We start from the raw sequence: 23,903 nt of genomic DNA, 5'->3' as shown, positions 1-23,903 counted from the left end.
CCAAACCGACCAAAATGCATGCCTGCTTATCCACACACTGCAATAGCTTCAGCAACTCAACTGTGGGCATGGGAGTGGCAACCATGGATAAGTCACTCAAGTTCCAACCCACAAGGATATAAATGACCAAACCAACCAAAAGTCATGTCTCCTTATCCACACACTGCAATAGCTTCAGCAGCTCGACTGTGGGCATAGAATAAACAACAAATAAATGCAATATAAGATGTTTAAAGGCATTTACAGATAATAACGAATAGTAGAAATGAACAAAGCAAAATAAAAAAACGATGTATTGAGAACAATCCATATTTAAATATAGGTAGAATATGTAAGTCACCAATTGATAAAAAGAACATACAATACAAAGTAAATATATAACTTGTGTCAGGATAATAAACTCATGTTGAGCGGATGTTTCAAACTATGTTGATTATCAATGCTGAAGAAGACTAGATTATAGAAGAGGTTACACGACATGTTATGTAAAATTAGAGCCCAGATATTGAATGCTAAATCAAACTATATTTTTATCAATGTTTTTAATAAACAAAACTGAAAGCAGTAGTTTTCAACAGCATTGATAATTAATGAAAATTTATATAAACATCAGCCAATATAACACCTGAAATTTGTTCATATTTATGCATAAATATATTGCACAAAAATTTAACCCAAAACTTTCCACTAACTAGCTGAGCGGTCGTAACCAGTCCACCCTTGAACAGGGGCAATATAAACCCTTCTATTTGAATACATTATACTAACTATACCATGGTATGCAGTTCGTGGAACACCAGATTTTAGGTCCTCCATAATACCCAATGCTCTAGCGAAAGTTTTAAACACAGCGCTGTTGGTGTATTCAAGTCTGACTTCTTTTTCCGAAGGTTTTGAGTTCGATTGAAGTTCATTTAGAGAAACAGACGGCGCTGAATAAACTTTTGTGAGAAAAGTATGATCATAATTCTGCATCTCAAGATATGATAAATCCTCTTTGCCCCAATCCACTTTGACGTCATTCAACTTTATAAACTTCAGATGTTTGTCGAAGAATTGTCCGTTACTGACACCCTTGCGCCCAAAGGTTTTAGTTCTAGATATTTCTGGCCGAATACAAGCACGTCCCTGCATTTGGTCTGGGTGTCGGATCCAGTCATCCCAGAAAGCCAGCGGCCATTTTGGTTCCAACTCGTCCCAAGTGCTTCTCTGTGTTGTAAAGTTATAACGTTATAATATAATTACTTTAAATTGATAATGTTTTATTGAAAACGCAAACAAATTGGCAATAAATATATATGACTGTCAGTTTAAATAAACCAAATGTGGCCATTGGGTTATTGGAATTGCTGTTAAGTCTCTTAAAGACCCATTGAATTGGAAAAAGGGACAATTCTGTTCTAAATCCCTGGTCCTCAATGACCTCACCCATAGAGAATAAGGCATATACAATGTTGGGGTAATTGGCAAACTCTGGTCTAAATCTCAGGTCCCATGGAATGCCTCACTGTAGGACCTCACCCGTATAGAATATAATGTGCATATACAATGCTGGGGTAATGGGACAACTCTGGTCTAAATCCCAGTTAAAATAGGGCATATACAAGCTTTATAGCTATTATTAAATATCGCGCTCACCTTCAATAACCATCCAAGCCCTGGAAAGAAATCCGATCGATAAACCATCTTCTCCCCTCCTGTATCGATTTGCCCCGTCTTCCCATTATCGTTCCAAGCGGAGATGCAGAGGATTGATGGGTCACGCAGGAGGAGGTTGTGCATGGAGGAGAAGTAGGAAAAGAAGTCCGGAGCAACCTCCAGGTCGTCTTCAAGGATGAGGATCGAATCAGAGGAAGGGAACAAGGAGAACACCTGGGGGAGAAAGAAGATTTTGAGATTGAAATTCTGGACTGTACTTTTTGAGACTCAATCTTGTTTTGTACTTTTTTGCAGTTTTTCTTGGTAAAATATTTATTTACTTTTTAAACTGTCCAAAAAACTAAATTATTTGCTTTATGTGTTGGCTTCTAACTACACTCTTTGTTAGTACGGCTAGTTTTAACAAACAAATATCTTATTCTAAAAAGGAATCACTTTTATCACGTTAAGCACGCTTACATGATTGTCTGTGATAGGAAGTTAGAAGACTCCCGAAAAACTCTGGTTAAAACACTGTTATTAACAGAACAGACGTTTGTAAGTTCCATTAACCAATTCTGTTTGCTGACAGTTGTTAAAAGTCTGTTAACCTAACCCATTATACCTGTGTGATAGCCCATTTATAATGCATGGATAACTTGTAGTAACCCCTTAGACCTCCCCTATGCTTTGGAGGAATCAAACTTTCTCCTGGATCAGGGTGACGAATGTAGTTGGATATCTGAAGGAAAATAAACAAGTATTCAATACTATGTATGTTATGCAATATACCTGAGGATGAACATAAAAGTATTCTAACTCGACAGTGAGCATGAGGTGTATAAAGCCACCATGTATGGTTTGCAACGCCCATGTATTAAATCCCTTAGTTTTCCACCCAGAGGATAAACATGAAAGCATCGTAACTCGACAGTGAGCATGAGTTGTATGAAGCCACCATGTATGTTGTGCAACGCCCATGTACTACAACCAACACACACCCAGAAACTAACCTTATGCGTATCATTATATCCCTGAATAACCTTGGAAGTTGCAATATCGTTTCCGTCTTGACTTACAACAACCGGGAAGCTTACACTGCCCCCTTGTGGTTGGTATTTAACGAGAAGATCGAGGCATTGTGACACGGAGGGTCGATTGAAAGCAAACACTACAATTGGTATTATCTGTGAACAAAAAATAAATGTAACTTATTTATCCTCGTGTGGCAGGGCAACGACAGCCGTTATAACATGGGTGTTCTGTTTCATACACCTTCTGCCCGCTTACAAGTTACAACGTATGTAACTTATTTATCTTCGCATGGCGGGGCAATGACAGTCGTTATAACACAGGTGTTCTGTTTCATACACCTTGTGCCGGCTTACAAGCTACCACGTATGTAACTTATTTATCCTCGCATGGCAGGGTAATGACAGCCGTTATAACACGGGTGTTCTGTTTCATACACTTCGTGCCTGCCTTCAAGTTACCATGTATGTAACTTATTTATCTTCACATGGCAGGGCAATGACAGTCGTTATAACACGGGTGTTCTGTTCCATACACCTTGTGCCCGCTTACAAGTTACAACGTGTGTAACTTATTTATCCTTGCATGGCGGGGCAACGACAGCCGTTATAACACGGGTGTTCTGTTTTATACAAGTGAATGTGATCTGTGAATGAAAGCAAGTATGGGGTAATACTGTAGTATGGCCTGGGCAATTTATGTTTTATGCTGCTAAAACAACAATTAAAAAGGTTACCAGTTTTGTATCTGTTTTCTTCGTTGTTGTTCTTTTTGTTGTTGTTGTTCTTTTAGTTGTGCTTGTTGGTTTATGTTGTTGTTCATGTTGTATTCTTACACTCATGTCTTGTAGTTTATCAAGAAACGATTTGTTATCGGCTACTAGCTTCGACATCTGGGGAAGTAATGTTGAAACATTACTTGATATTGTAGGTTTTATTATATCAACAAACAAACATTAGTTCATATTTAATATTATGGGAGGTAATCCATTTAAATCAAACCAACATTTGATCTACAGCAGAACTTCATTAGTGTTGGTTGTTTCATTTATACATTGTTAACAATACATCACTGAAGTGTCGAAAAAACAAAACATATGTAATAGTCAAATAGGAGAAGATGGAACACCTTTAGCACATAATATCCAAATATCCTGATCGTGCTATAAACAATTAACATCGGTCTATGGAAGTCACGAGAATACGGCTTTATAATTCTTTAAATGTTCTTAGTTTACTACCAAACAGGGCGAGAAAATAGAAGAAAAAGGATTCACACATTAAACATGATATACCTCAATTATGGTAGCGTTTAATGCAATGTTTAACAATAAATTACGAAAATCCAATCAAAACAAAACATATAATACCTCGTTTATTTTATAATTCAAATCGTGCACAAGTTTCTGTCTCATCTCCATGTTGATCTCATTACTTTTGTTTGATTGGTTCCATAACAGGAACCATACACTTACACACACAAACAGGCAAAGGAAAATAATCCTCTGCAGCAAACTCTTGCGCATTCTAGCAACTAAAGAACCTAAAAAGTTTAAGCACAATTGTGGTCAATGGTTTGAATAGGGTGGCATAAACTGACCAATTTAGAAGTTTTAGAAAAAATGAAATGCAATTGGTAGATTGGTTTAAATGGAACATGATGTTTATATATATGGAAACGGCATGTAATATTCGTGTTTCTTCACTTCAAAACAGGGTGTATGATTGAGTGTTTAGCTTTAGGAGCTTAAAAGTAGAAAATAACAAGATATCTTTGTGTTTGTACTGGAAAAATACAAACATTTGGAACACAAGAGTTAGATTAAAGTCAAAATATTTATGAAATTTTGCTTTCTTGATTAAAATTTTGACGAAAACTAGCAAAATGTATCACTGTTTAATCCAATACACAAAACTTAAATTGTTATTTCAGAAAATTAATTATAAATAGTTCGATACTGTCTTTAAACATTATGAAAAATGTTCAATTCATTAAAAAGTTTTACAAAATTGACCAAAAAGGCGACTAGTCTTTAAAAAAAAAGAATTGAAAAGCATGAGTTTTTATGAAGTTTAAATTGAACTATCTTCTCCTGTACGCCCTTGATATTCTCCATGAGTTTGGTTCTTCATATCTATTATAAAGTGGCTCCAACTTCAGCTGTTTCTTCTGTTTACTTAGCTTGGTCGGGTCTCCCATCTTGAAAAACTTTGGTGCGAACTCAACCAACCATTTTGGATCAATTGCCGTAACTTCACGCATGTATTCCTTGGTGGTTAACACTAACTCATGGTATATAATCCATTCTGGCTGCCTGTTGAACAAAGCACTGCTAGGATGTATATAAACAACCTGTTGGTCAACAAGAGTCCTATAACCTTCCTGTGGGTCTTTTTTCGCTGCGTTTCTAAAGTAGCCGCTGCAAATCGCTTTCTGTATCTTAGCAGTGTTTTTTCCGCAGGTCACGACATCTAGTTTATGGCGATCCATAATCCCCAACATTTGTTTCCGAACATCTTGTGCTCTCCTTAGCGTACGAGCTTGGATAAAGTTCTCATAACACCAGGGGTTACTAAACTTATTATTTTTCCAGGAATTATACACAGCAAGCAGAGTCAACTGGTCTCCTTCCGTTTGATGAAACTTTGCTTTTTTCTGATCCGCCAACGCTTGTTTATCTTTTGGCCGATAAAACACATTCTGTACAGACAGCATTGAAACCACAGTGAGTATCTCATCACTACAACCAAGATGAACTGACATAATTAACATCTTGCATAGCATGGGTTCTAGTGGAAACTCAGCCATTCTTCTACCCAACCTTGTCAATAACCCTTCATCATCCAAAGCGCTTAACTGGTAAAGTTGTTCCATAGCTGTAACCAAAGTCTCCATGGGCGGGGGGTCCATGAAGTCAAAAGACAGAAGATCATTTATCCCCATTGCTTTTAAAGATAAGACAGTTGCTGTTAGATTAGTCCGTTGTAACTCTGGTACTGCAGTTGCAAGCATTTCATCTCTATATGCACGTTCTGTGTACAATCGATAACATTTTCCTGGCCCTGTACGTCCAGCACGACCTGCGCGTTGTTTTGCTTGTGCTTGCGATATAGGCGTGACCACGAGCTGATCAATTCCTGTCTTACTGTTGTAAACATTCTGCTTCACAAAACCAGGATCAACCACGTAATATATTCCGTCTATTGTGAGAGAAGTCTCCGCGATGTTGGTTGCTATGACAACCTTCCTACTCCCAGGAGGAGCGGGATCAAAGATCCTCGTTTGCATCTCGGATGGAAGAGCGGAGTAAACAGGGAGGATGATAAGCTCCGGGACCTCCGGACCTAAGGACTTCATCCTTTCAAAAAGGATCTCGCATGATGTATCGATCTCCTCCTGTCCAGTTAAGAAGAGCAAGATATCACCTGGAGGTTCGGTAAGATGGATCTGCATCACTGTGATCATGGACGCGTCTAAATAATCCGGTTCAGGGTCTTTAGTGTACATAATCTCGACTGGGAACGTGCGACCAGGAATTGTGAAAATAGGCGCGCCGAAGAAATACTCTGAAAACTTAACGGCATCCAATGTTGCTGAAGTTACGATTAATTTCAAATCTTTCCGGGACTGAACGTATTTCTTCACAAGCCCAAACAAGACATCAGTTTGAACAGTACGTTCATGAGCCTCATCCAACATAATGACTGAGTATTGGTTTAATTCAAAGTCAATCAAACATTCCCTCAACATCATACCTTCAGTCATGTATTTAATCTTTGTTTCCTGGCTTGTGCAATCTTCAAACCGAATGGTATACCCAACCTCTTGCCCAAGTCTGCAACCAAATTCTTCAGAAACTCTTTTAGCAACAGACATAGCAGCAACCCTTCTCGGCTGCGTGCAACCAATCTTACCCCGCACAGTGTAACCAGCTTCTGCAATATATTGAGTGATTTGTGTTGTCTTTCCCGACCCAGTTTCACCGATAACGATCAAAACTTGATTATCATGAATAGCTTGAACTAATTGCTCCTTTAATTTATAAATAGGAAGACTCTGCCTCTGTTCAATGATCGTTAACTCCGTCTTCTTCCCATAAGAAGCCTTTGCTCCACCAAAAGCATGCTTCTTCCACTCAGGTATATCACCCTGTATCATGCTCACACTTTTAGAAGTAGAAGCGGCTGGATTCTCTTCCTTCGGCATCGGGTCAATCCAGCTCTTTGTTGAGGTGGTTGGCTCTGATTCTAACTCCGCTTCTCGCTGCTGTTGTTTGATCTCTTTCCTCTCTTTAGCAAGAGCGCCTTGCATCATGGCTGCTTTGGATAAGGATCCATCAGGATTCTTAACAATCCTCACAGGGCTAAGGTCAATGCTCTGGTTGGTATGCCCGTTTAAAAACGGAGGTTCCTCTTCAACTAATTCAATCTCAAGATCCTCGTTATCGCTATCAGCCTTCGGGAGGACGCCGCTCTCCTCATCAAACTCGGGAAGCTCAGTTACATCCATACAACCTGCAGACACCATCTGTTTGATCTCCCATCTTTCCATATCAGACATCTTATTTATCCTCTTGGGAGAATCAGATCTATCCTGGACATCCGAGACCTGAAGATCACTTGGGCGATCCGGGTTCCTCCCAATTAACTCCTCATCTCTGATCTCAGGCTTCTTCATCCTAGAGGTTCTCCCAGGATTCAAATCCTCCCCAGTTATCTGATCTACATCCTTCATTGTGAGGCTGGTCTTGGTTCCAGTAAAACTGATCACTTTAACTTTACATTTCTGTCCTCTTTTCACAACATCAGATACTTGTGAGACCCTCCCTTCAGCCCTCAGCTCCGATATATGAACCAAACCCTCAATCCTTTTTCTTAACCCTTCAAGTTGAACAAAACATCCAAACTGCATTATAGAAGTCACTCTCCCTTCGAAAATGTCTCCTGGAGTCGGCTCCTCTGGTATTTGCCTCCTGGATCTCTCAGGTGATGGGGTTCTCCTCCTAGATGATGGGGATCTCCTTCTAGATCTTGAGTGATCTCTTCCATCTCTTCTCCGATCATCTCTGGATCTTTTAGAATGTGGAGATCTGGAACGATCACGACGCGATCTTAAACAAATATTTAAAGATTAGAAGATATATTGAATATAATAAATGCATATAAACTGTCATGTTTGGCATGAAACTTATATATTTTAGAGTTTTTGTGCTCTATCTATACATAAAAAGGTACCAGGTGTATGAAACAGAACACCTGTGTTATAACGACTGTCGTTGCCCTGTTGTTACTTAATTTAAATGCAAGATAACTTTAATACCTTGAATCATCTCTATCATGCCTGGATCTCCTTGTAGAAGATTCTCTCTCCCGATCCCTGGATCGATGCGGGGAACCACCTCTTCCCTTTTTCCTCTCTTCTCTAGGAGCGAGGAGGTTCTCCAACTCGTTCATTGTGTCTTCTGCATCCTTGGTGTCCACCTCTGTTATCTTTGGAGGCTCAGGAAGAACAGGAGCGTCGTCCGCACGACACAGAGCCGGGAACATGAGTTTATATTTTCCTCTTCCGTGGTCCGTTTCAACGAGAATCTCTTCTCCTTCTTTGCCTTTTTTCTTTTTTGGAGGCCGCATTCTCTGAATGAGAGAGAGTAAATTTTTGGTGAAAGTCTCCGGAAACTCTGCCCCTTTTTTCTTCAAAACTTTTGAGAACTTGGGAAGCGATGGGTGTTTGTCAGCAATAGAAATAATAAACTCTGCAAGGTCTTTATCGTTCATTCCAAGATGATTGTCGAGCTCCGTGCATACTTTGGACACCAGGGACAAATATTCAAGCTTTTCTAATTCATCCATGATTTATTTCTACGGTAACCTGAAGGTAGAAATAGAAGTTTGACTCAAAGAGTGGACTAGACTAGTACAGTATCCTCTGTTACGTTACAGGTTAATCGTTACATTCAGGAAATTTATATTTAGTCAGTTGGTGGTTATAAAGGTTAGGGTTTAGTGGTAAAATTTAGGTACCAAACCATTATTATACTTCTACATATGTCAGATATATTACATGATAATATTCTGCCGTTTTCCACTACACAAAAGTTAGCTACCGCAAAATAACACAAAGTAACATACACAACCTCGTATATTATACGTCGCCAGAGTTTTGTCGCCTTCTTAAACAAAATAAACCGGAAATTACTAAAATACCTGCGTCAATTACCTCTCCGGCAAACTTCAGCCCCCATTTACGCACTTAAAAACTAATTAAACGCTTTTAATTAACGAAAAACTCAACCAAAGCTAAACGTATAACAAGCATTGACAACAATGTGACGTCATCATTTACACAATCACGGTGTGCCAATTAATTTATTCGTCCCCGAATGAAAATTAAATTTGTGTTTACACCTGCAATAGACTAATATTACGATCTTTGAAACCAAAATTTTGATCTAATATTCTAATATTACGCTCCAGCTTCATAATACTCGAAGCCGTGGCAATGTGCTAGCGCGTCTGCCGCTAGACTATAGGCTACAGGTTCGAAGCTCACTGGTGCTACCATTGGTCGTGCACGTCCTTGGACAAGACACTTAACGACAAACCCAGTTGTAATGTATGAGTTGTCCAAATTGCCAACTAAATACTAAAAAATCTTAAAACAAAAAATCTTCCTTTACACTAATTTTATCACTGCTAACTTTTGTGGTCGTTCATCTGTTACTCTGTTTCCTAATAACTTGTAGCTGATATTCAATCTTGCATACATGGAGCAAAAGAAAGAAAAGGAGAGAGTGGGTAAGTGAAAGGAGGAGAAAAAGGGAGAGGAGAAAAAAGCTAAAAAAGTGAAAGAATAAAGGAAGAAGAGAGAGAGGGGGAAAAGGGTAAAGGAGAGACAAGGAAGAAAAAAGTATCAAGAGAGAGGAAGCAGCATGAAGACAAATATAATAAAGAGAATTACAAGAGTAACAACCACGATAATAAAATATTTTCATTTTTTATTTGTTTCTTTTTTGCTCTGAAGAAGACTTAAGAACACCGGGAATTGTCGTCCCAGAAATAACGAGATCTTCCGCTCGGTTGCCGGTAGCAACCCTAGTGATGTCAACCCTTGGTTCCGGTGTGGGGGATTCCCCTTCGATGACATCACGCAGGTGTAATGGAGGGACCTCAGGAGAAGGGGGCGGGGGGGCAGGGGAGTAGAGGGCTCGATGCTGATCCAGTTTATCAACCTGCTGCAGAATTACTTGGTTACTGGGGATGTGTTTTGGTGGTAAGTGGGCCTGTTTGTTACCTAGGGGTTGTGGGTTCAAGGCTCAATACTATTACCGTTGTGGGCATTGTACAAATTGTAAGACACTCACAAAGTAACATACATGATAACTCGTAAGCTGGCACGAGGTGTATGAAACAGGAAACCGGTGTTTAACGACTGTTTTTTTTTCCGGCCACATGAGGATAAAGTAAGTTACATACATTTATTCAAGACCTACAGAGGAAACAATCATCCACAAAATTACATGGTAGCTCGTAAGCAGGGACACACATGGTATATTTATACACCTCATGCCAACAGAACAAAGTTATTATAAATGATAAATTAGGAAGCTTACCGAAGCCTGATGGGACCGGCTAGATCTGGATGAAGCTGGTTTTGAAACCGGTATTTCAGTTAGTGGGGATAAAACATGTTGTTGTATAGCAGTGTTGCCGGCTATGGGTTCTGATGCATCACTCATAAAGTCAGTTTCATCAACCTGGAAACACTGGGTTAAAAAACACAATATATATTTAAAAATGAAAACAATCACCCACAAAGTTACATTCGTGGTAACACAGAAGCTGGCACGAGGTGTATGAAACAGAACACCCGTGTTATAACGACTGTCATTGCCCCGCCATGCGAGGATAAATAAGTTCTATTCATTCATTTATATGATCTACCACTTTATGTTATAGGGCTTGAGTAAAGCATTAGATACATCAGAGCTGACCTGTGGCCATGGGACATTCCTTCCAGTGTTCTTCCCTCCCCCATTACTTGATTCAGATTCATCACCGCTCTTCAATTTTACTCCCCTGCTAAACAATGAATGCAATTTATACTAGGAATGTAATAGGTGTAGCAACTACATTTATTTTCCTGCAACTAAATGTAAATCTGTTTTATCTGTAAGCGTGTTTTAACAACTGTTGTTTTGTCGCTATATCTTGTCTTTTCTCGTTTTAAATAATTCTAAATCTTCGCTACCGTAATCGAAGAGACAAATAAAGTTATTATTATAATACAACAAAGAAATCATATAAACCTCCTCTTTACGGTTGATCGAGCGGATGAAAGTGTCGGGGGTCCAGATGGGTTTACGAGGACCGTCGAACCCCCCATTATGACATCATACTGGGAGTCTCGTTCTGTGGAGGGACTAGGAGGGGGTGGGGTTGGTAGCGGGCCTGTGGGGGGGATTTCGAGTTACAGTAGGGTGAGGAAGATAAGACACCTTTTTATTCTATTTCCTCATCCCATTCGGTAGTAAACAAAGAACATTCAAAGAATTATAAAACCGTATCTTTACGACTCCCTTAGACTAGTGTTAATTGTTTAAAACACGATCAGGTTATTTGGATATTTTGTGCCAATGCTGTCCCATCTTCCCCCACCGTACTATATACTTAAGTGAGAAAAATTATTTAGTAGGGTGGGTAGTGGTACATAATGATTCTTTTAAATAAGAAATTGAGATGCCATTTTGAGCGGAATACATATCTTTTATATTATTTAATTGGCTGGATTTAAACTCACGCAAACACATGTCTCTTGGACTCCTTGGGTAATAGAAAGGTTTGACTGGATTAGTCTCCTGTGTACCACCTCCAGTAATGCATGGAACTCCTTTCTTGGCTGTAATGTATGGATGGTATATGAACAGTGGGTGTTGTATGTAACTTGCTTTATTTTTTTCATTGATAGGCAACAACACTCGTTATAACACAGGTGTTCTGTTTCATACACCTCGTGCCCGCCTAACAATTACCACGTGTTTAACTTATTTATCCTCACATAGCAGGGTAACAACAATCATTATAACACAGGTGTTCTGTTTCATACACCTCGTGCCCGCTTAACAATTACCACGTGTTTAACTTATTTATCCTCGCATAGAGGGGCACGACAGTCGTTATAACACGGGTGTTCTGTTTCATACACCTCATGCTTACTTACCAGCTACCACGTATGTAACATTGTAGGTGATTTTTTTCTGTATGGCTGATAATTTAGACAACCCATTACCAAGCTGGTCTTTAAGCATCTTACATTTCCCCACCATCATATAATCTAATAATACATACAACCCACCATCATATAATCTAATAATACATACAACCCACCATCATATAATCTAATAATACATACAACCCACCATCTTGAACAGTGACCTCTTGACCCTTTGACCCTGGTTCTCTTGTTTCTATTGGTGCAAGCTTGGATGGGGATTTCAGGGGGGAAACCCCGGATATTTGCATATTAGAATATTGTAAGTTACGCGACACAGACCTGGAAATATAAAGCGTAACAATTGAGATTTATTTGTTATAGTTCTATAGGCCTGACTTGGCCCATTACCCCAACATTGTATATGCACATTCTATTGTATATGGGTGAGGTCCTACAGTGAGGCATGTCATGGGACCTGGGATTTAGACCAGAGTTGACCCATTACCCCAACATTGTATATGCACATTCTATTGTATATGGGTGAGGTCCTACAGTAAGGCATGTCATGGGACCTGGGATTTAGGCCAGAGTTTGCTCATTACCCCAACATTGTATATACACATTCTATTCTATATGGGTGAGGTCTTACAGTGAGGCAAGCCATGGGACCTGGGATTTAGGCCAGAGTTGTCCCATTATCCGTACATAGTATATGCACATTCTATTGTATATGGGTAAGGTCCTACAGTGAGGCACGTCATGGGACCTGCGGTTTAGACCAGAGTTGGCCCATTACCCCAACATTGTATATGCACATTCTATATGGGTGAGGTCCTACAGTAAGGCATGTCATGGGACCTGGGATTTAGGCCAGAGTTTGCTCATTACCCCAACATTGTATATACACATTCTATTCTATATGGGTGAGGTCTTACAGTGAGGCAAGCCATGGGACCTGGGATTTAGGCCAGAGTTGTCCCATTATCCGTACATAGTATATGCACATTCTATTGTATATGGGTAAGGTCCTACAGTGAGGCACGTCATGGGACCTGCGGTTTAGACCAGAGTTGGCCCATTACCCCAACATTGTATATGCACATTCTATATGGGTGAGCTCCTACAGTAAGGCACGTCATGGGAACTGCGGTTTAGACCAGAGTTGGCTCATTACCCCAACATTGTATATACACATTCTATTCTATATGGGTGAGGTCTTACAGTGAGGCACGCCATGGGGCCTGGGATTTAGACCAGAGTTGGCCCATTACCCCAACATTGTATATGCACATTCTATATGGGTGAGGTCCTACAGTGAGGCACGTCATGGGACCTGCGGTTTAGACCAGAGTTGGCCCATTACCCCAACATTGTATATGCACATTCTATATGGGTGAGGTCCTACAGTGAGGCACGTCATGGGACCTGCGGTTTAGACCAGAGTTGGCCCATTACCCCAACATTGTATATGCACATTCTATATGGGTGAGGTCCTACAGTGAGGCACGTCATGGAACTGCGGTTTAGACCAGAGTTGGCCCATTACCCCAACATTGTATATGCACATTTTATTCTATATGGTTGAGGTCCTACAGTGAGGCCTGCCATGGGACCTGGGATTTAGGCCAGAGTTGGCCCATTACCCCAACATCGTATACGCATACTACAGTTGTATCATCCCACAACAAATACATCATATATAAAACTTACTTGTAATTCCCTATAGGAGTCTTAGGTCCATCAAGTTGATACACAGGTGATGCTGTGGGTAAAGCTTGTGAGGTTCGGTTCCTTGCGTCTTGGGCTTCTTCTATCTATTAATAATCACCATTGTTTAAACTACAATGCTCTCTGTTTACAAATACTAAAGTAGAGACAACATTTATGTAACTGACAAGCCTCCAAAAAAAATCCTACTTCCCCATAACATTACCCACAAAGTAACATACATAGTAACCTGTAAGCGGGTATGAGGTGTATGAAACAGAACACCCGTGTTATAACGACTGTTGTTGCCCGCCATGCAAGGATAATAAGTTACATTCATTCTGTAACTTTTTGTGTTTGCTATCAGCTAACTTTTTTATTAGTTTAAAGTTCTTTTTGTGCATCCCAGGACAAGATATAAAGTAATAATAAGAATAAAGCGATAAAACAACAGTTGTTAAAACACGCTTATAGTTAAAATCACATTTACATTTATTTAGAAGAAAAAACGCCTGGTTGCTACACCAAACTATGTAAATACCTTCATGTTTCTTGTTTCAAACAAAGCCGTTTGGCTTCCTTTGGTTTGTTTAGTGATGTCTTGGACAAAGTGGGGTGGGACCTTGTATTGGGGACCTACTACCTGTAGATGGTATATAGGTGGGTTATGTGTTAGTGGGTGGGACTTATTCGCGGTTGCCACTCTCATGCCCACAGTCGAGCTGCTGAAACTATTGCAGTGTGTGGATAAGCAGACATGACTTTTGGTTGGTTTGGTCATTTATATCCTCGTGGGTGGGAACTTAAGTGACTTATTCATGGTTGCCACTCCCATTCCCACAGTCAAGTTGCTAAAGCTAGTGCAGTGTGTGGATAAGCAGACACAAAAGAAGGGAGATCCATACACATACCTGTTGTAGTAGGAGCCCAGCTTGTTTACTGGTGAGCAAATTGTTTTCAATGGCTTGCTGCATTATTCTGATTAAAACATCTAAGAGCAAAGTATTTCAATGGGTTGGAGCATATGGTATATAACAAGGTAAAATGTATTATAGCATTGTGGGGCAACGACAGTCATTATAATATAGGTGTTCTGTTTTATACACCTCGTGCCTGTTTACAAGTTACCATGCATGTTACTTTGTGTGTGATTGTTTTTATGTATGGCTAACAATTTGGACAACCCATTAGTGACCACTGGGTTGGAGCAATTGCTACTAACTATCTTTCCCAGGATACATACATCTTAACACTGATAGATAATACATTAAACACAACCAACCCAGGGGAACAGATCTAAGTTGATCAATCTCGCTCGGAGTTTCGTTTGTGAGTTTAGTGTCGTTCCCATCAACGGGGGTGAATTTAAAATTCTTCATTTCAATTTGTCGTCTTTGTTTGCTGGAAAAAGATCATGTTAGTTAAACTTATATATATATATACACGTATGTTGTATATGGCCTAGAATTTGGGTCATAGTTTGCCCATTACCACAACACCCAGATTAAAGTATATATAAGTATGAATGAATGAAACTAAAATTAATTGCCGATAAAACTAAAATTAATCCGTTTCAGCAACAACATCATATACCCTCTTATCCAGATGAGGTCTCTATTAGAAGACTAACTGGATAATAATTAAACTCAAATGGCTTGTTTGTCTGCTAGCGTGCTAGGTGTAGCGACCACGCTTATTTTCTAAATGTAAATATGTTTTAACTGTCCTTTGGTTTAAATAATTTTAAAACTTGGCTCCGTTATCCAAGTTATATTTTATTATTTTCACCAATGAGACAAACAAGTACATTGCAATAATCTCTATACAACATTACCTGATGGTCTTCCTCCCTTTAATAGCTTTCATGCTGTTATTCTTCGGGACTTTATCAATAGGCAAGCTAACATGGGATAATGTATGGCGAACTTTTGTTCTGTGGGAAATATAAAGTCATGATTATGTAATTGGTGGGATATATGTAACTTATTTATCCTCGCATGGTGAGGCAACGACAGTCGTTATAACACGGATGTTCTGTTTCGTACTCCTCGTGCCCACTTACAAGTTACCACATATGTAACTTATTTATCCTCGCATGGTGGGGCAACGACAGTTGGTATAACACGGGTGTTCTGTTTCCTGCACCTCGTGCCCACTTACAAGTTACCACATATGTAACTTATTTATCCTCGCATGGTGAGGCATCGACAGTTGGTATAACACGGGTGTTCTGTTTCGTGCACCTCGTGCCCACTTACAAGTTACCACGTATGTAACTTATTTATCCTCGCATGGTGAGGCATCGACAGTTGGTATAACACGGGTGTTCTGTTTCGTGCACCTCGTGCCCACTTACAAGTTACCACATATGTAACTTATTTATCCTCGCATGGTGAGGCAACGACAGTTGGTATAACACGGGTGTTCTGTTTCGTGCACCTCGTGCCCACTTACAAGTTACCACATATGTAACTTATTTATCCTCGCATGGTGAGGCAACGACAGTTGGTATAACATGGATGTTCTGTTTCGTACACCTCGTGCCCGCTTACGAGTTACCACGTATGTAACTTATTTATCCTCGCATGGTGGGGCAATGACAGTCGTTATAACACGAGTGTTCTGTTTTATACACCTCGTGCCCACTTACAAGTTACCACGTATGTAACTTATTTATCCTCGCATGGCGGGGCAACGACAGTTGTTATAACACAGGTGTTCTGTTCCATACACCTCGTGCCCGCTTACGAGTTACCACGTATGTAACTTATTTATCCTCACATGGCGGGCAACAACAGTCGTTATAACACGGGTGTTCTGTTTTATACACCTCGTGCCTGCTTACAAGTTACCACGTATGTAACTTATTTATCGTGGCATGTCAGGACAAGGAAAGTTGTTATAACATGGGTGTTCTGTTTCATACACCTCCGGCACACTTATGAGTTACTGATATGTGACCAGGTAATTATTTTATTGGAAGGTACTTACTTGCTTTGCATAGTTGGTGACCCTTCAGTAGTGGGCCTGAAATATAAATATGTTTATTTGGTTTAATAACGGGAACTGTTGTGTCCATTACTTTAAGAATTATATATTTGAGTGACTTCTTCCTGGTTAGGTTGAAAAAAAAACACCAAAATACCATAGAAGCCAGACATAGAACATTTACTATAACAGCTTGCCCAAATATGCTAGATAAAAAAAACATTAAAATACCTTTCATTTCTTGGGCACCAGACGTACACTGTTTTACTTTTAACTGGTTCGAACTCTGGCAATAAGTCAAGATCAATCTTGTTGCACCATTTCCTCGAGGGGTGGGGGTGCGTCTTGCCTCGCATGTGGGAGCCAAGGTCATTGGAAGAATAAGTACTCGAGTCCCCGAACCCATGCGCGCTGTGCATTGGGGTGTTTGCGGGGGCGGGGGTGAAGTCATCTGATGCATTCCTGGGGGTAGGTTTTATAGTGAATACGGGTTAAGATTACAACTAACGAATAAATGTAACTTGCTTATGTGATAATTTTGTAATCTAGACAACTGGGTGAAGTCCTAGCTTAGCTGAGGAGGAAAGGTTTTATGGCAAAAAGGGTTAAGTTTGGCCTAATGAACGAATGAAACTTTCTTATCTGAACAATTGTTATTCCAGTGAGGTTGAAATGTGTAAAAATGAAGACAACCACGTGCTAATAATGGGCTGCTATGTTGCTGTGTTGCTATTGGAACTGACCAGAAAATCTATGTTGTAGGTATACACATCAATTATTTTTGTAAAATTTTTAAAACCATTTTTATTTTTAAATAAAAATTTTTTTTTACCTTGCAAGAGATTCAAGCGTGAGTTTGGGCAGTGCGCTAACCCCCTCAGGTGGAATGTTCTTCATCTTTTGATCCTCCCTGGATGGTGAGAAGCGATCACGAGGATCATATCCGTACTCATCCAGGAGATTGAGGATGGTGAGAACTGGAAGATCTGGTTCCTCTTCTTTAGCAGAAGATGGCCGGGAAGATACGGTCTTTATTTTTCTGTTTAGATTGTTGATTAAATTGTTTATGCTTAGTTAGTGAGTGATGGTACTTATAACACTCGTGTTCTGTTCTATAAACTTCTTGCTCTTGTTATGATTGTTATACCATGGGTGTTATGTTTCATACACCTTGTGCCCGCTTACAAGTTATCACATATGTAACTTATTTAACCTCGCATGGCATTATATGAGTAAAAAACAAACATGTGAATACAGTGCATGGTTATTAGTAACTATGTAAAAAAAACATGTAAATATCCTGGCTATGTGAAAAACTAAGCGTACAAAACATGTTCACCTCATAGCAGAGTACGGATCCAGTTTAGCTTTGTTCATTTCTCTTGTTATCTTCTGGTTGGTTGCCCAACACACAGGGTGTTGGCACACTTGCATGCCACAAATGGTTTCGTCTAACACTTTATACGTCATATATTCCATTGTGGCTGTTTTTCAAGGCTTGGCTCTAGATTTTAATTGATACAATAGTAATAGAATATGTATAATTTTGCAAAAAAACGTGCAAGCATTTAAATTACACAACAGTCAAAATTGACAAACGAACAGTCAAAATTAATCTAAAATTCATTAAAGTCAACAATTTAGCACCAATACAGTAAAAAAAACAAATTGCAATTTTTTCAGGTTGCTACAGCTAAAACATAACAACCAGTGTTTCACAATCTTTTACAAATTTGAAATAAAATAATAAAAATGATTTTTAAGGTAATTTAACGTAACTAATAAGTGCTTTATTTAATCTTATATATTTTTGACTAAATTATGTTAGCATAGTGTGCGTTTGTATATTTTTAAATTGAGGAAAAATACTATTTTTAATTACACAGCACGTTATTTATACTGCGGTCAGCAGTGTTTCCAAACGTTTCTATTTCGTTTTTTAAATACCTTTTATCAAATTAAAAGGCCACAGAACTAGTATTAACATTATAATTTGAAGATAGAAGCTTATAGAAATTAGAAATTTAAAGAAAATAGATTACTTTTTCGTAATTTACCTACGTAAATGTTATAACATTTATCGCTACAAAATATACACGGTAACACTCGCATGCCTTTTGCAGACAGATAGACTTTTTCATGAATTCTGTATACAATACAAAACAGAAGCATATGGTAAGGCCGCAAGGCGTACACCATATAACGTCCTTTGCTATTCACAACAGCTATATTGCGGCTTGAGTTTTTTTCCTGGCATATTTTTGCCTTGTTAAGTTAGCGCGAGCATACAAGTATACATACAGTTTAACGTACTTGTTTTTAGCGTACCTAATCAATATAGATGCCTTTCTTTTCTATGGGCATTGCATATCCGCGCTTAGTCGGTGGTTTATAACGTACAACGGCAAAACCAGTGGTTACAATAGTGCTGATCTTTTGGGAGTATTGTCTATATACCTAAAAATAGCTAAAATACGCCACACTTAGAATTACATGCGGAGATGCGGTAAGCATAATCGTATATGGTAATACGATATAGATTGTTTATTACACTACGTACCTTTTTCTAATCCACAACAAAGCAGCAGTTGTACCAGCATAGCTTTTAATGCTTCTTTTTCATTTTAGTTCTTAATTTGTGTTGTATTTGTAATGGTGCTGCTTAAAGTAATACCAAAGGTGCTAAACAACTTAACACTAAGGTTACCAGCTTTAAATCCATGCATTTCATTCTATGGGGGCAAGAAATACAATTATAACCTTGGAAAAAACAGGTTTTCAACATGTTCAAGAAAAGATGCTTCATTTGCAAGGGAATTGGCTCTAGGGAATCTAAACATGAAATGGATATTTCCTTTCCCAACCCTGCCTAGTGAGGATGATTTAAGTGAATTGAATCAGTTGTCTGATGCAGTGGGAAGGTTTTTCGATGAAAAAGTTGATTCTAAAAAGATGGATGAAGAAGGGAAGTTTGATCCAGAGGTTGTGCAGGGTTTAAAAGATCTTGGTTTGTTTGGCATGCAGATTCCTGTGGAGTATGGTGGGTTAGGGTTGAATAATGTTCAATACGCAAGAGTGGCTGAAGAATTATCATCAGATGCTGCTGTTACTGTTATGTTAGCTGCCCATCAAGCTATTGGGTTAAAGGGGATCCTTATCGCAGGGAGTGAAGAACAGAAAATGGAATATCTTCCTAAGTTGGCAACTGGCGAGTGGGCTGCCGCGTTTTGCCTAACAGAGCCCTCTAGTGGAAGTGATGCCGCGTCGATTCAATCCAAAGCGCATTTAAGCGATGACGGGCAACATTGGGTACTTAACGGTGAAAAAATTTGGATTACAAACGGTGGATTCGCTGATGTTATGACGGTGTTTGCTAAAACTAAAGTAACGGATGTTAATGATGAAGTAAAGGAAAAAATTACGGCATTTATTGTAGAGAGAAAGTTTGGGGGGGTTTCAAGTGGGAAACCAGAGGATAAACTTGGTATAAGAGCATCTAATACTTGCGCTGTTAGTTTTGTGGATACTCATATACCTGTTAAGAATGTATTAGGGGAGGTAGGCGGTGGGTTTAAGATTGCTATGAATATTTTAAACAGTGGAAGATTCAGTATGGGGACCACTGTGGCCGGGCAACTTAAGCGTTTAATTACTTTGGCTTCAGAATATGCAAACCAAAGAACTCAGTTTGGTAAAAAACTTGCAGAGTTTGAACTTATACAAGAAAAGATATTCAATATGGCAATGCAAGCTTATGCTATGGAAAGTATGGCTTATATGACTGCTGGCCAGATGGATATTATGGATAGTAATGGAGAACCTCAAGATTGCTCAATAGAAGCAGCCATGGTAAAGATATATAGCTCTGAATGTGCTTGGAGCTCTGGAAGTGAATGTTTACAAATATTTGGTGGTTTGGGGTATATGAAGGACTTCCCTTATGAAAGAATGTTGAGAGATTCAAGAATTTTGTTAATTTTTGAAGGAACTAATGAAATATTACGATTATACGTGGCTTTGGCAAGTCTACAGTATGCTGGGGCTAAACTACAACAGAGGTTAAAGGCCTTCAAAGCTGGAAGTATGAGGGAAAAGCTAACAGCAATATCAGATCAGTTTAAGGAGGAATGGTATCTTAAAACTGGTAGCGAACGTGGCCAAGTTCCTGAGCCTTCATTTTCAGTTCGTAATTATTCGAAAACCAAATCCTGGCTGGATCCATCACTTATACCAATGGGTGAAATGTTAGAAGAAAGTACTTTGTTATACAGAAGAAGGGTTTATCAAATGTTAAGGAAATATGGGAAGAAAATACAAGACCAGCAATTGGTATTGAAGATCCTTGCAGACTCTGCTATACAGATATATGGGATGACTGCTGTACTTTCTAGATGCAATAAAAGTTTGATCCTAGGTTTGCGAAACGCGGATCATGAAAGGGCTCTTGCCGTTGCGTTTGTTAAGAAAACATACCGGGATAATTATCTTATAATGTCTCAATTGGCGCAAGTAAATTATGACGATTATTACATCATGCAACGAAAAGTTAGTAACGACCTTATGGAGGAACGGAGGTATCTTTGTCCCCACCCGCTGGAAGTTACACATAAATATGAAGAACATCCAAAATATTTAGAACAACTTGAAAGAATTAAAGCTATAAAAGATTGAAGTCTTTGTTCAAGTTTACTGTTCTTGTATTACAAATATTACTGTGCTTGTCCTACAAAAAGTCGTTTAAATATTATTATCTGTTGTATGCTGCTAGTCATATTGTAGGACTGAAAGAGATCTTTTATTGTAAGTGTCAACATTTGACATCATATTCAATAATAATTGCCAAGATCCCTTACTGAAGTATTACTTAAGTTTAAAATTACTTTGTTTATCCCTTTTTCTATGTTTTTTTTCTTCAGTTAAATGTGTTTAACTTAAATGAAGCTATATGCGAAGTTCTGATTTGCCAAATAACTAAAAATGTTCAAGTATGTATTTTCCAAAATAACGTTACAATAATTCTGTAACAAACATCTAATGATATCTATAATTAGTTTTGTAAAAATCCATCAAACTATATAAACATTACCTTTAAATTCCAATTCTTTCCACTCTAAGTTCACATATGATTTACTTTCCAGGTATTAGGGGGGTGTAGTTAAGTTATGTCGGTGTCGGATGTCAAACTTGGGATTGTGAGGCTTGGTAAGGCTGCTGGAAAGGTGAGGAAAAAGTTGTTGCTGTTCCTTTGTGTTCTACTTACTCCCTTGCCTTTTGATGAAATTTTGTTAAAAAAAAGTTAAAACAACAAATTTGTTAAAGACTGCCTATCTAGACTCTTACTAACCATTTGTGTATTTGTAAAGCTGTTCTGTTGTATTCTACTTACGCCCTTGAAAATTTTGCAGTCGCTGATTTTTGTTAATATTATGCTAGCGAGAATACATTGCAATATGACAACCTAATATCCAATACCCTTACGCCACAAACCCCCTTTATGCAGACAAAATACACGATACTAGATGAAGAGGATATATCACTGGTTGAACAATATGCATTTGAACCACGTATGGAAGTAGACCAAGATGGGAACGGGGCAAAGGTGTACGCTTATGCTTACAAACTATCAAAGGGGAGAACAAGCGCCAGGCTTGTGCATAACATTCTGTGGTAAGTACTTGGTTTAGATACAATCTGTAAACGTAAAAACTACCTACCTTCTTGGCGTATGTGTCTTTTGGTTCAATGTTTCCTTTTTGCAAAACTTTGTTTAGGCTTAAGGATACGTACATTACGCAGGTTCAAGGCTTGACCATGCCATCACTTTGTATCATCGTGATTGAGTTGTGTTTATTCATATCCCCTCTTATAAGAGATGGCCCCCAGGTCTACGTTATCAGTCAATAACAATGATAACTTGTGAAACACCCTTGTTATAACCACTGCGGTTTTCCCGCCATGGGAGGACATTTTTTTATATATTACCATAACTTATATTCCCACAGGGAGAAACACAGAGGTGGCGTGGCCCATGGGTTTAAGGTTGAACATAAAAATGGGATAACTGTGGACAACAGGCTGGAGAATCTGTGTCTTGTTCGAGACACAAATTGTTCGGATGACGAACCACAAGAGGGAGTGAGTGGAAGGTGAGAGTTTCGACTCTGGTCTAAATCCCAGGACCCATGGCATGCCTCACTGTAGGACCGCACCCATATAGAATAGAATGTGCATATACAATGTTGGGGTAATGGGCCAACTCTGGTCTAAATCCCAGGTCCCATGACATGGCTCACTATAGGCCCTCACCCATATAGAATATCATGCACTATTTTAACCATATTATTACACTTACCTCTTACTTTACCAGTGACCCATCTTTATACTACCTGGCCATCCAGCAACTCCCTAATGATCCAATAGATGAACAATTCCCAGGGTTAATGGCCACACACTTTTACAAGTCTAATGGTGAAATGGTCAGTAATGACGACGAAACACAAAGTTTTTATGAATGTCACTACCCACCATGCACTAAGATAGAAAGAGAGGTAAGAACAATAACTCTACAGTATTGATGTATGTTGCTTATGCTGACTGTTGCTACTTCTGCTCCAGGCATAATGTAAAATAGTCTTATCTTCACCCTTTTTGGATCTCATGGTATAAAAAATCAGAAAAACACTCACAAAATTACATACGACATACGTGGTAACTACACTCACAAAGTTACACGTGGTAACTCGTAAGCAGCCACAAGGTTTATAAAACAAAGCACCTGTGTTATAATGACTGCCATTGTCCCGCTCGGCTATAATAAATAATATAAACTAATCCAATTATATTTTAGTTCCGAGGTTTTAGCGTATGTGGCCACTGCCAGCTTGTTCGATATTGCGGTTACACATGCCAGCAGAAGGATTGGGCGGCCCACAAGAAGCATTGTCGACATAAAAAACAAAACCTGCCGCGTTTTTGCTACTCCCCTGAACGGTAACAATCCACACGAGGTGCAAGAGAGCTCCCACAATGAAATGTTTGTTTTATATCGTGTTTGATAAACTCCCTCAAGAAAATGTACATTTAAAACTAAGTAATACATTATCTTGGTCATATTAGCTCACAATATGAGCGGATTGCATTTAAGTGAAGCAATCGCAATAAACGGGAAATTTTATGATCCTGATTTTGTGGTAATATCTGATTTATTATAGTTAGATTATATTCTATAAGGATCAGGTCTTCAGTGAGACACACCTGACCCAGGGTGCTACCATCTAAACTAAACCCCACTGAGGCAGTTTATACACAATAATAGAGATTCTATTCTA

At 38.9% G+C, this 23,903-nt stretch overlaps 5 protein-coding genes across 7 annotated transcripts; 2 read left to right on the top strand and 3 right to left on the bottom strand.

The window, feature by feature from the left end:
* Window positions 1–215: 215 nt before the first annotated feature.
* Window positions 216–4,208, bottom strand: LOC149725898 (alpha-1,3-mannosyl-glycoprotein 2-beta-N-acetylglucosaminyltransferase-like). The gene is made up of 6 exons (XM_089891706.1): window positions 4,040–4,208; window positions 3,407–3,562; window positions 2,652–2,825; window positions 2,264–2,380; window positions 1,639–1,872; window positions 216–1,209 (listed from the first exon to the last, which is right to left on the bottom strand). Exons 1-6 carry the CDS (start codon window positions 4,193–4,195, stop codon window positions 688–690), a joined length of 1,359 nt encoding a protein of 452 aa, XP_089747832.1. The 5' UTR covers window positions 4,196–4,208; the 3' UTR covers window positions 216–687.
* A 4-nt stretch (window positions 4,209–4,212) lies between these two features.
* On the bottom strand, window positions 4,213–8,958 carry LOC149725897 (ATP-dependent RNA helicase DHX8-like). The gene is made up of 2 exons (XM_089891663.1): window positions 7,990–8,958; window positions 4,213–7,780 (listed from the first exon to the last, which is right to left on the bottom strand). The coding sequence occupies exons 1-2, from the start codon at window positions 8,517–8,519 to the stop codon at window positions 4,753–4,755; spliced, it is 3,558 nt and encodes a 1,185-aa protein (XP_089747789.1). The 5' UTR covers window positions 8,520–8,958; the 3' UTR covers window positions 4,213–4,752.
* A 689-nt stretch (window positions 8,959–9,647) lies between these two features.
* Window positions 9,648–19,275, bottom strand: LOC149725896 (uncharacterized). Of its 3 annotated transcripts, none has more exons than XM_089891678.1 (16): window positions 19,136–19,275; window positions 17,915–18,079; window positions 17,408–17,614; window positions 16,807–17,037; window positions 16,579–16,614; window positions 15,422–15,520; window positions 14,870–14,988; window positions 14,499–14,578; window positions 14,129–14,230; window positions 13,591–13,694; window positions 12,086–12,219; window positions 11,467–11,565; window positions 10,976–11,117; window positions 10,661–10,748; window positions 10,280–10,423; window positions 9,648–9,901 (listed from the first exon to the last, which is right to left on the bottom strand). In XM_089891678.1, the coding sequence occupies exons 2-16, from the start codon at window positions 18,052–18,054 to the stop codon at window positions 9,665–9,667; spliced, it is 1,962 nt and encodes a 653-aa protein (XP_089747804.1). In that variant the 5' UTR covers window positions 18,055–18,079; window positions 19,136–19,275; the 3' UTR covers window positions 9,648–9,664. The 3 variants fall into 3 exon arrangements, with proteins under 3 accessions (XP_089747804.1, XP_089747806.1, XP_089747805.1); XM_089891680.1 differs by having other exon boundaries at window positions 9,648–9,898; XM_089891679.1 differs by having other exon boundaries at window positions 10,661–10,745.
* On the top strand, window positions 19,228–21,713 carry LOC149725895 (complex I assembly factor ACAD9, mitochondrial-like). Its single transcript, XM_089891677.1, has one exon. The coding sequence runs from the start codon at window positions 19,228–19,230 to the stop codon at window positions 21,244–21,246; it is 2,019 nt and encodes a 672-aa protein (XP_089747803.1). The 3' UTR covers window positions 21,247–21,713.
* On the top strand, window positions 21,656–23,758 carry LOC149725894 (zinc finger MYND domain-containing protein 19-like). Its single transcript, XM_089891726.1, has 5 exons — window positions 21,656–21,794; window positions 22,076–22,242; window positions 22,578–22,721; window positions 22,943–23,123; window positions 23,423–23,758. The coding sequence occupies exons 1-5, from the start codon at window positions 21,738–21,740 to the stop codon at window positions 23,567–23,569; spliced, it is 696 nt and encodes a 231-aa protein (XP_089747852.1). The 5' UTR covers window positions 21,656–21,737; the 3' UTR covers window positions 23,570–23,758.
* The last annotated feature ends 145 nt before the right edge of the window (window positions 23,759–23,903 follow it).

This window comes from Ciona robusta, chromosome 13 (genome assembly GCF_009617815.1).
Source record: "Ciona robusta chromosome 13, ASM961781v2".
NCBI classification, from domain to species: Eukaryota; Metazoa; Chordata; class Ascidiacea; order Phlebobranchia; family Cionidae; genus Ciona; species Ciona robusta.
This window is presented reverse-complemented; position numbering and strand designations above follow the sequence as displayed.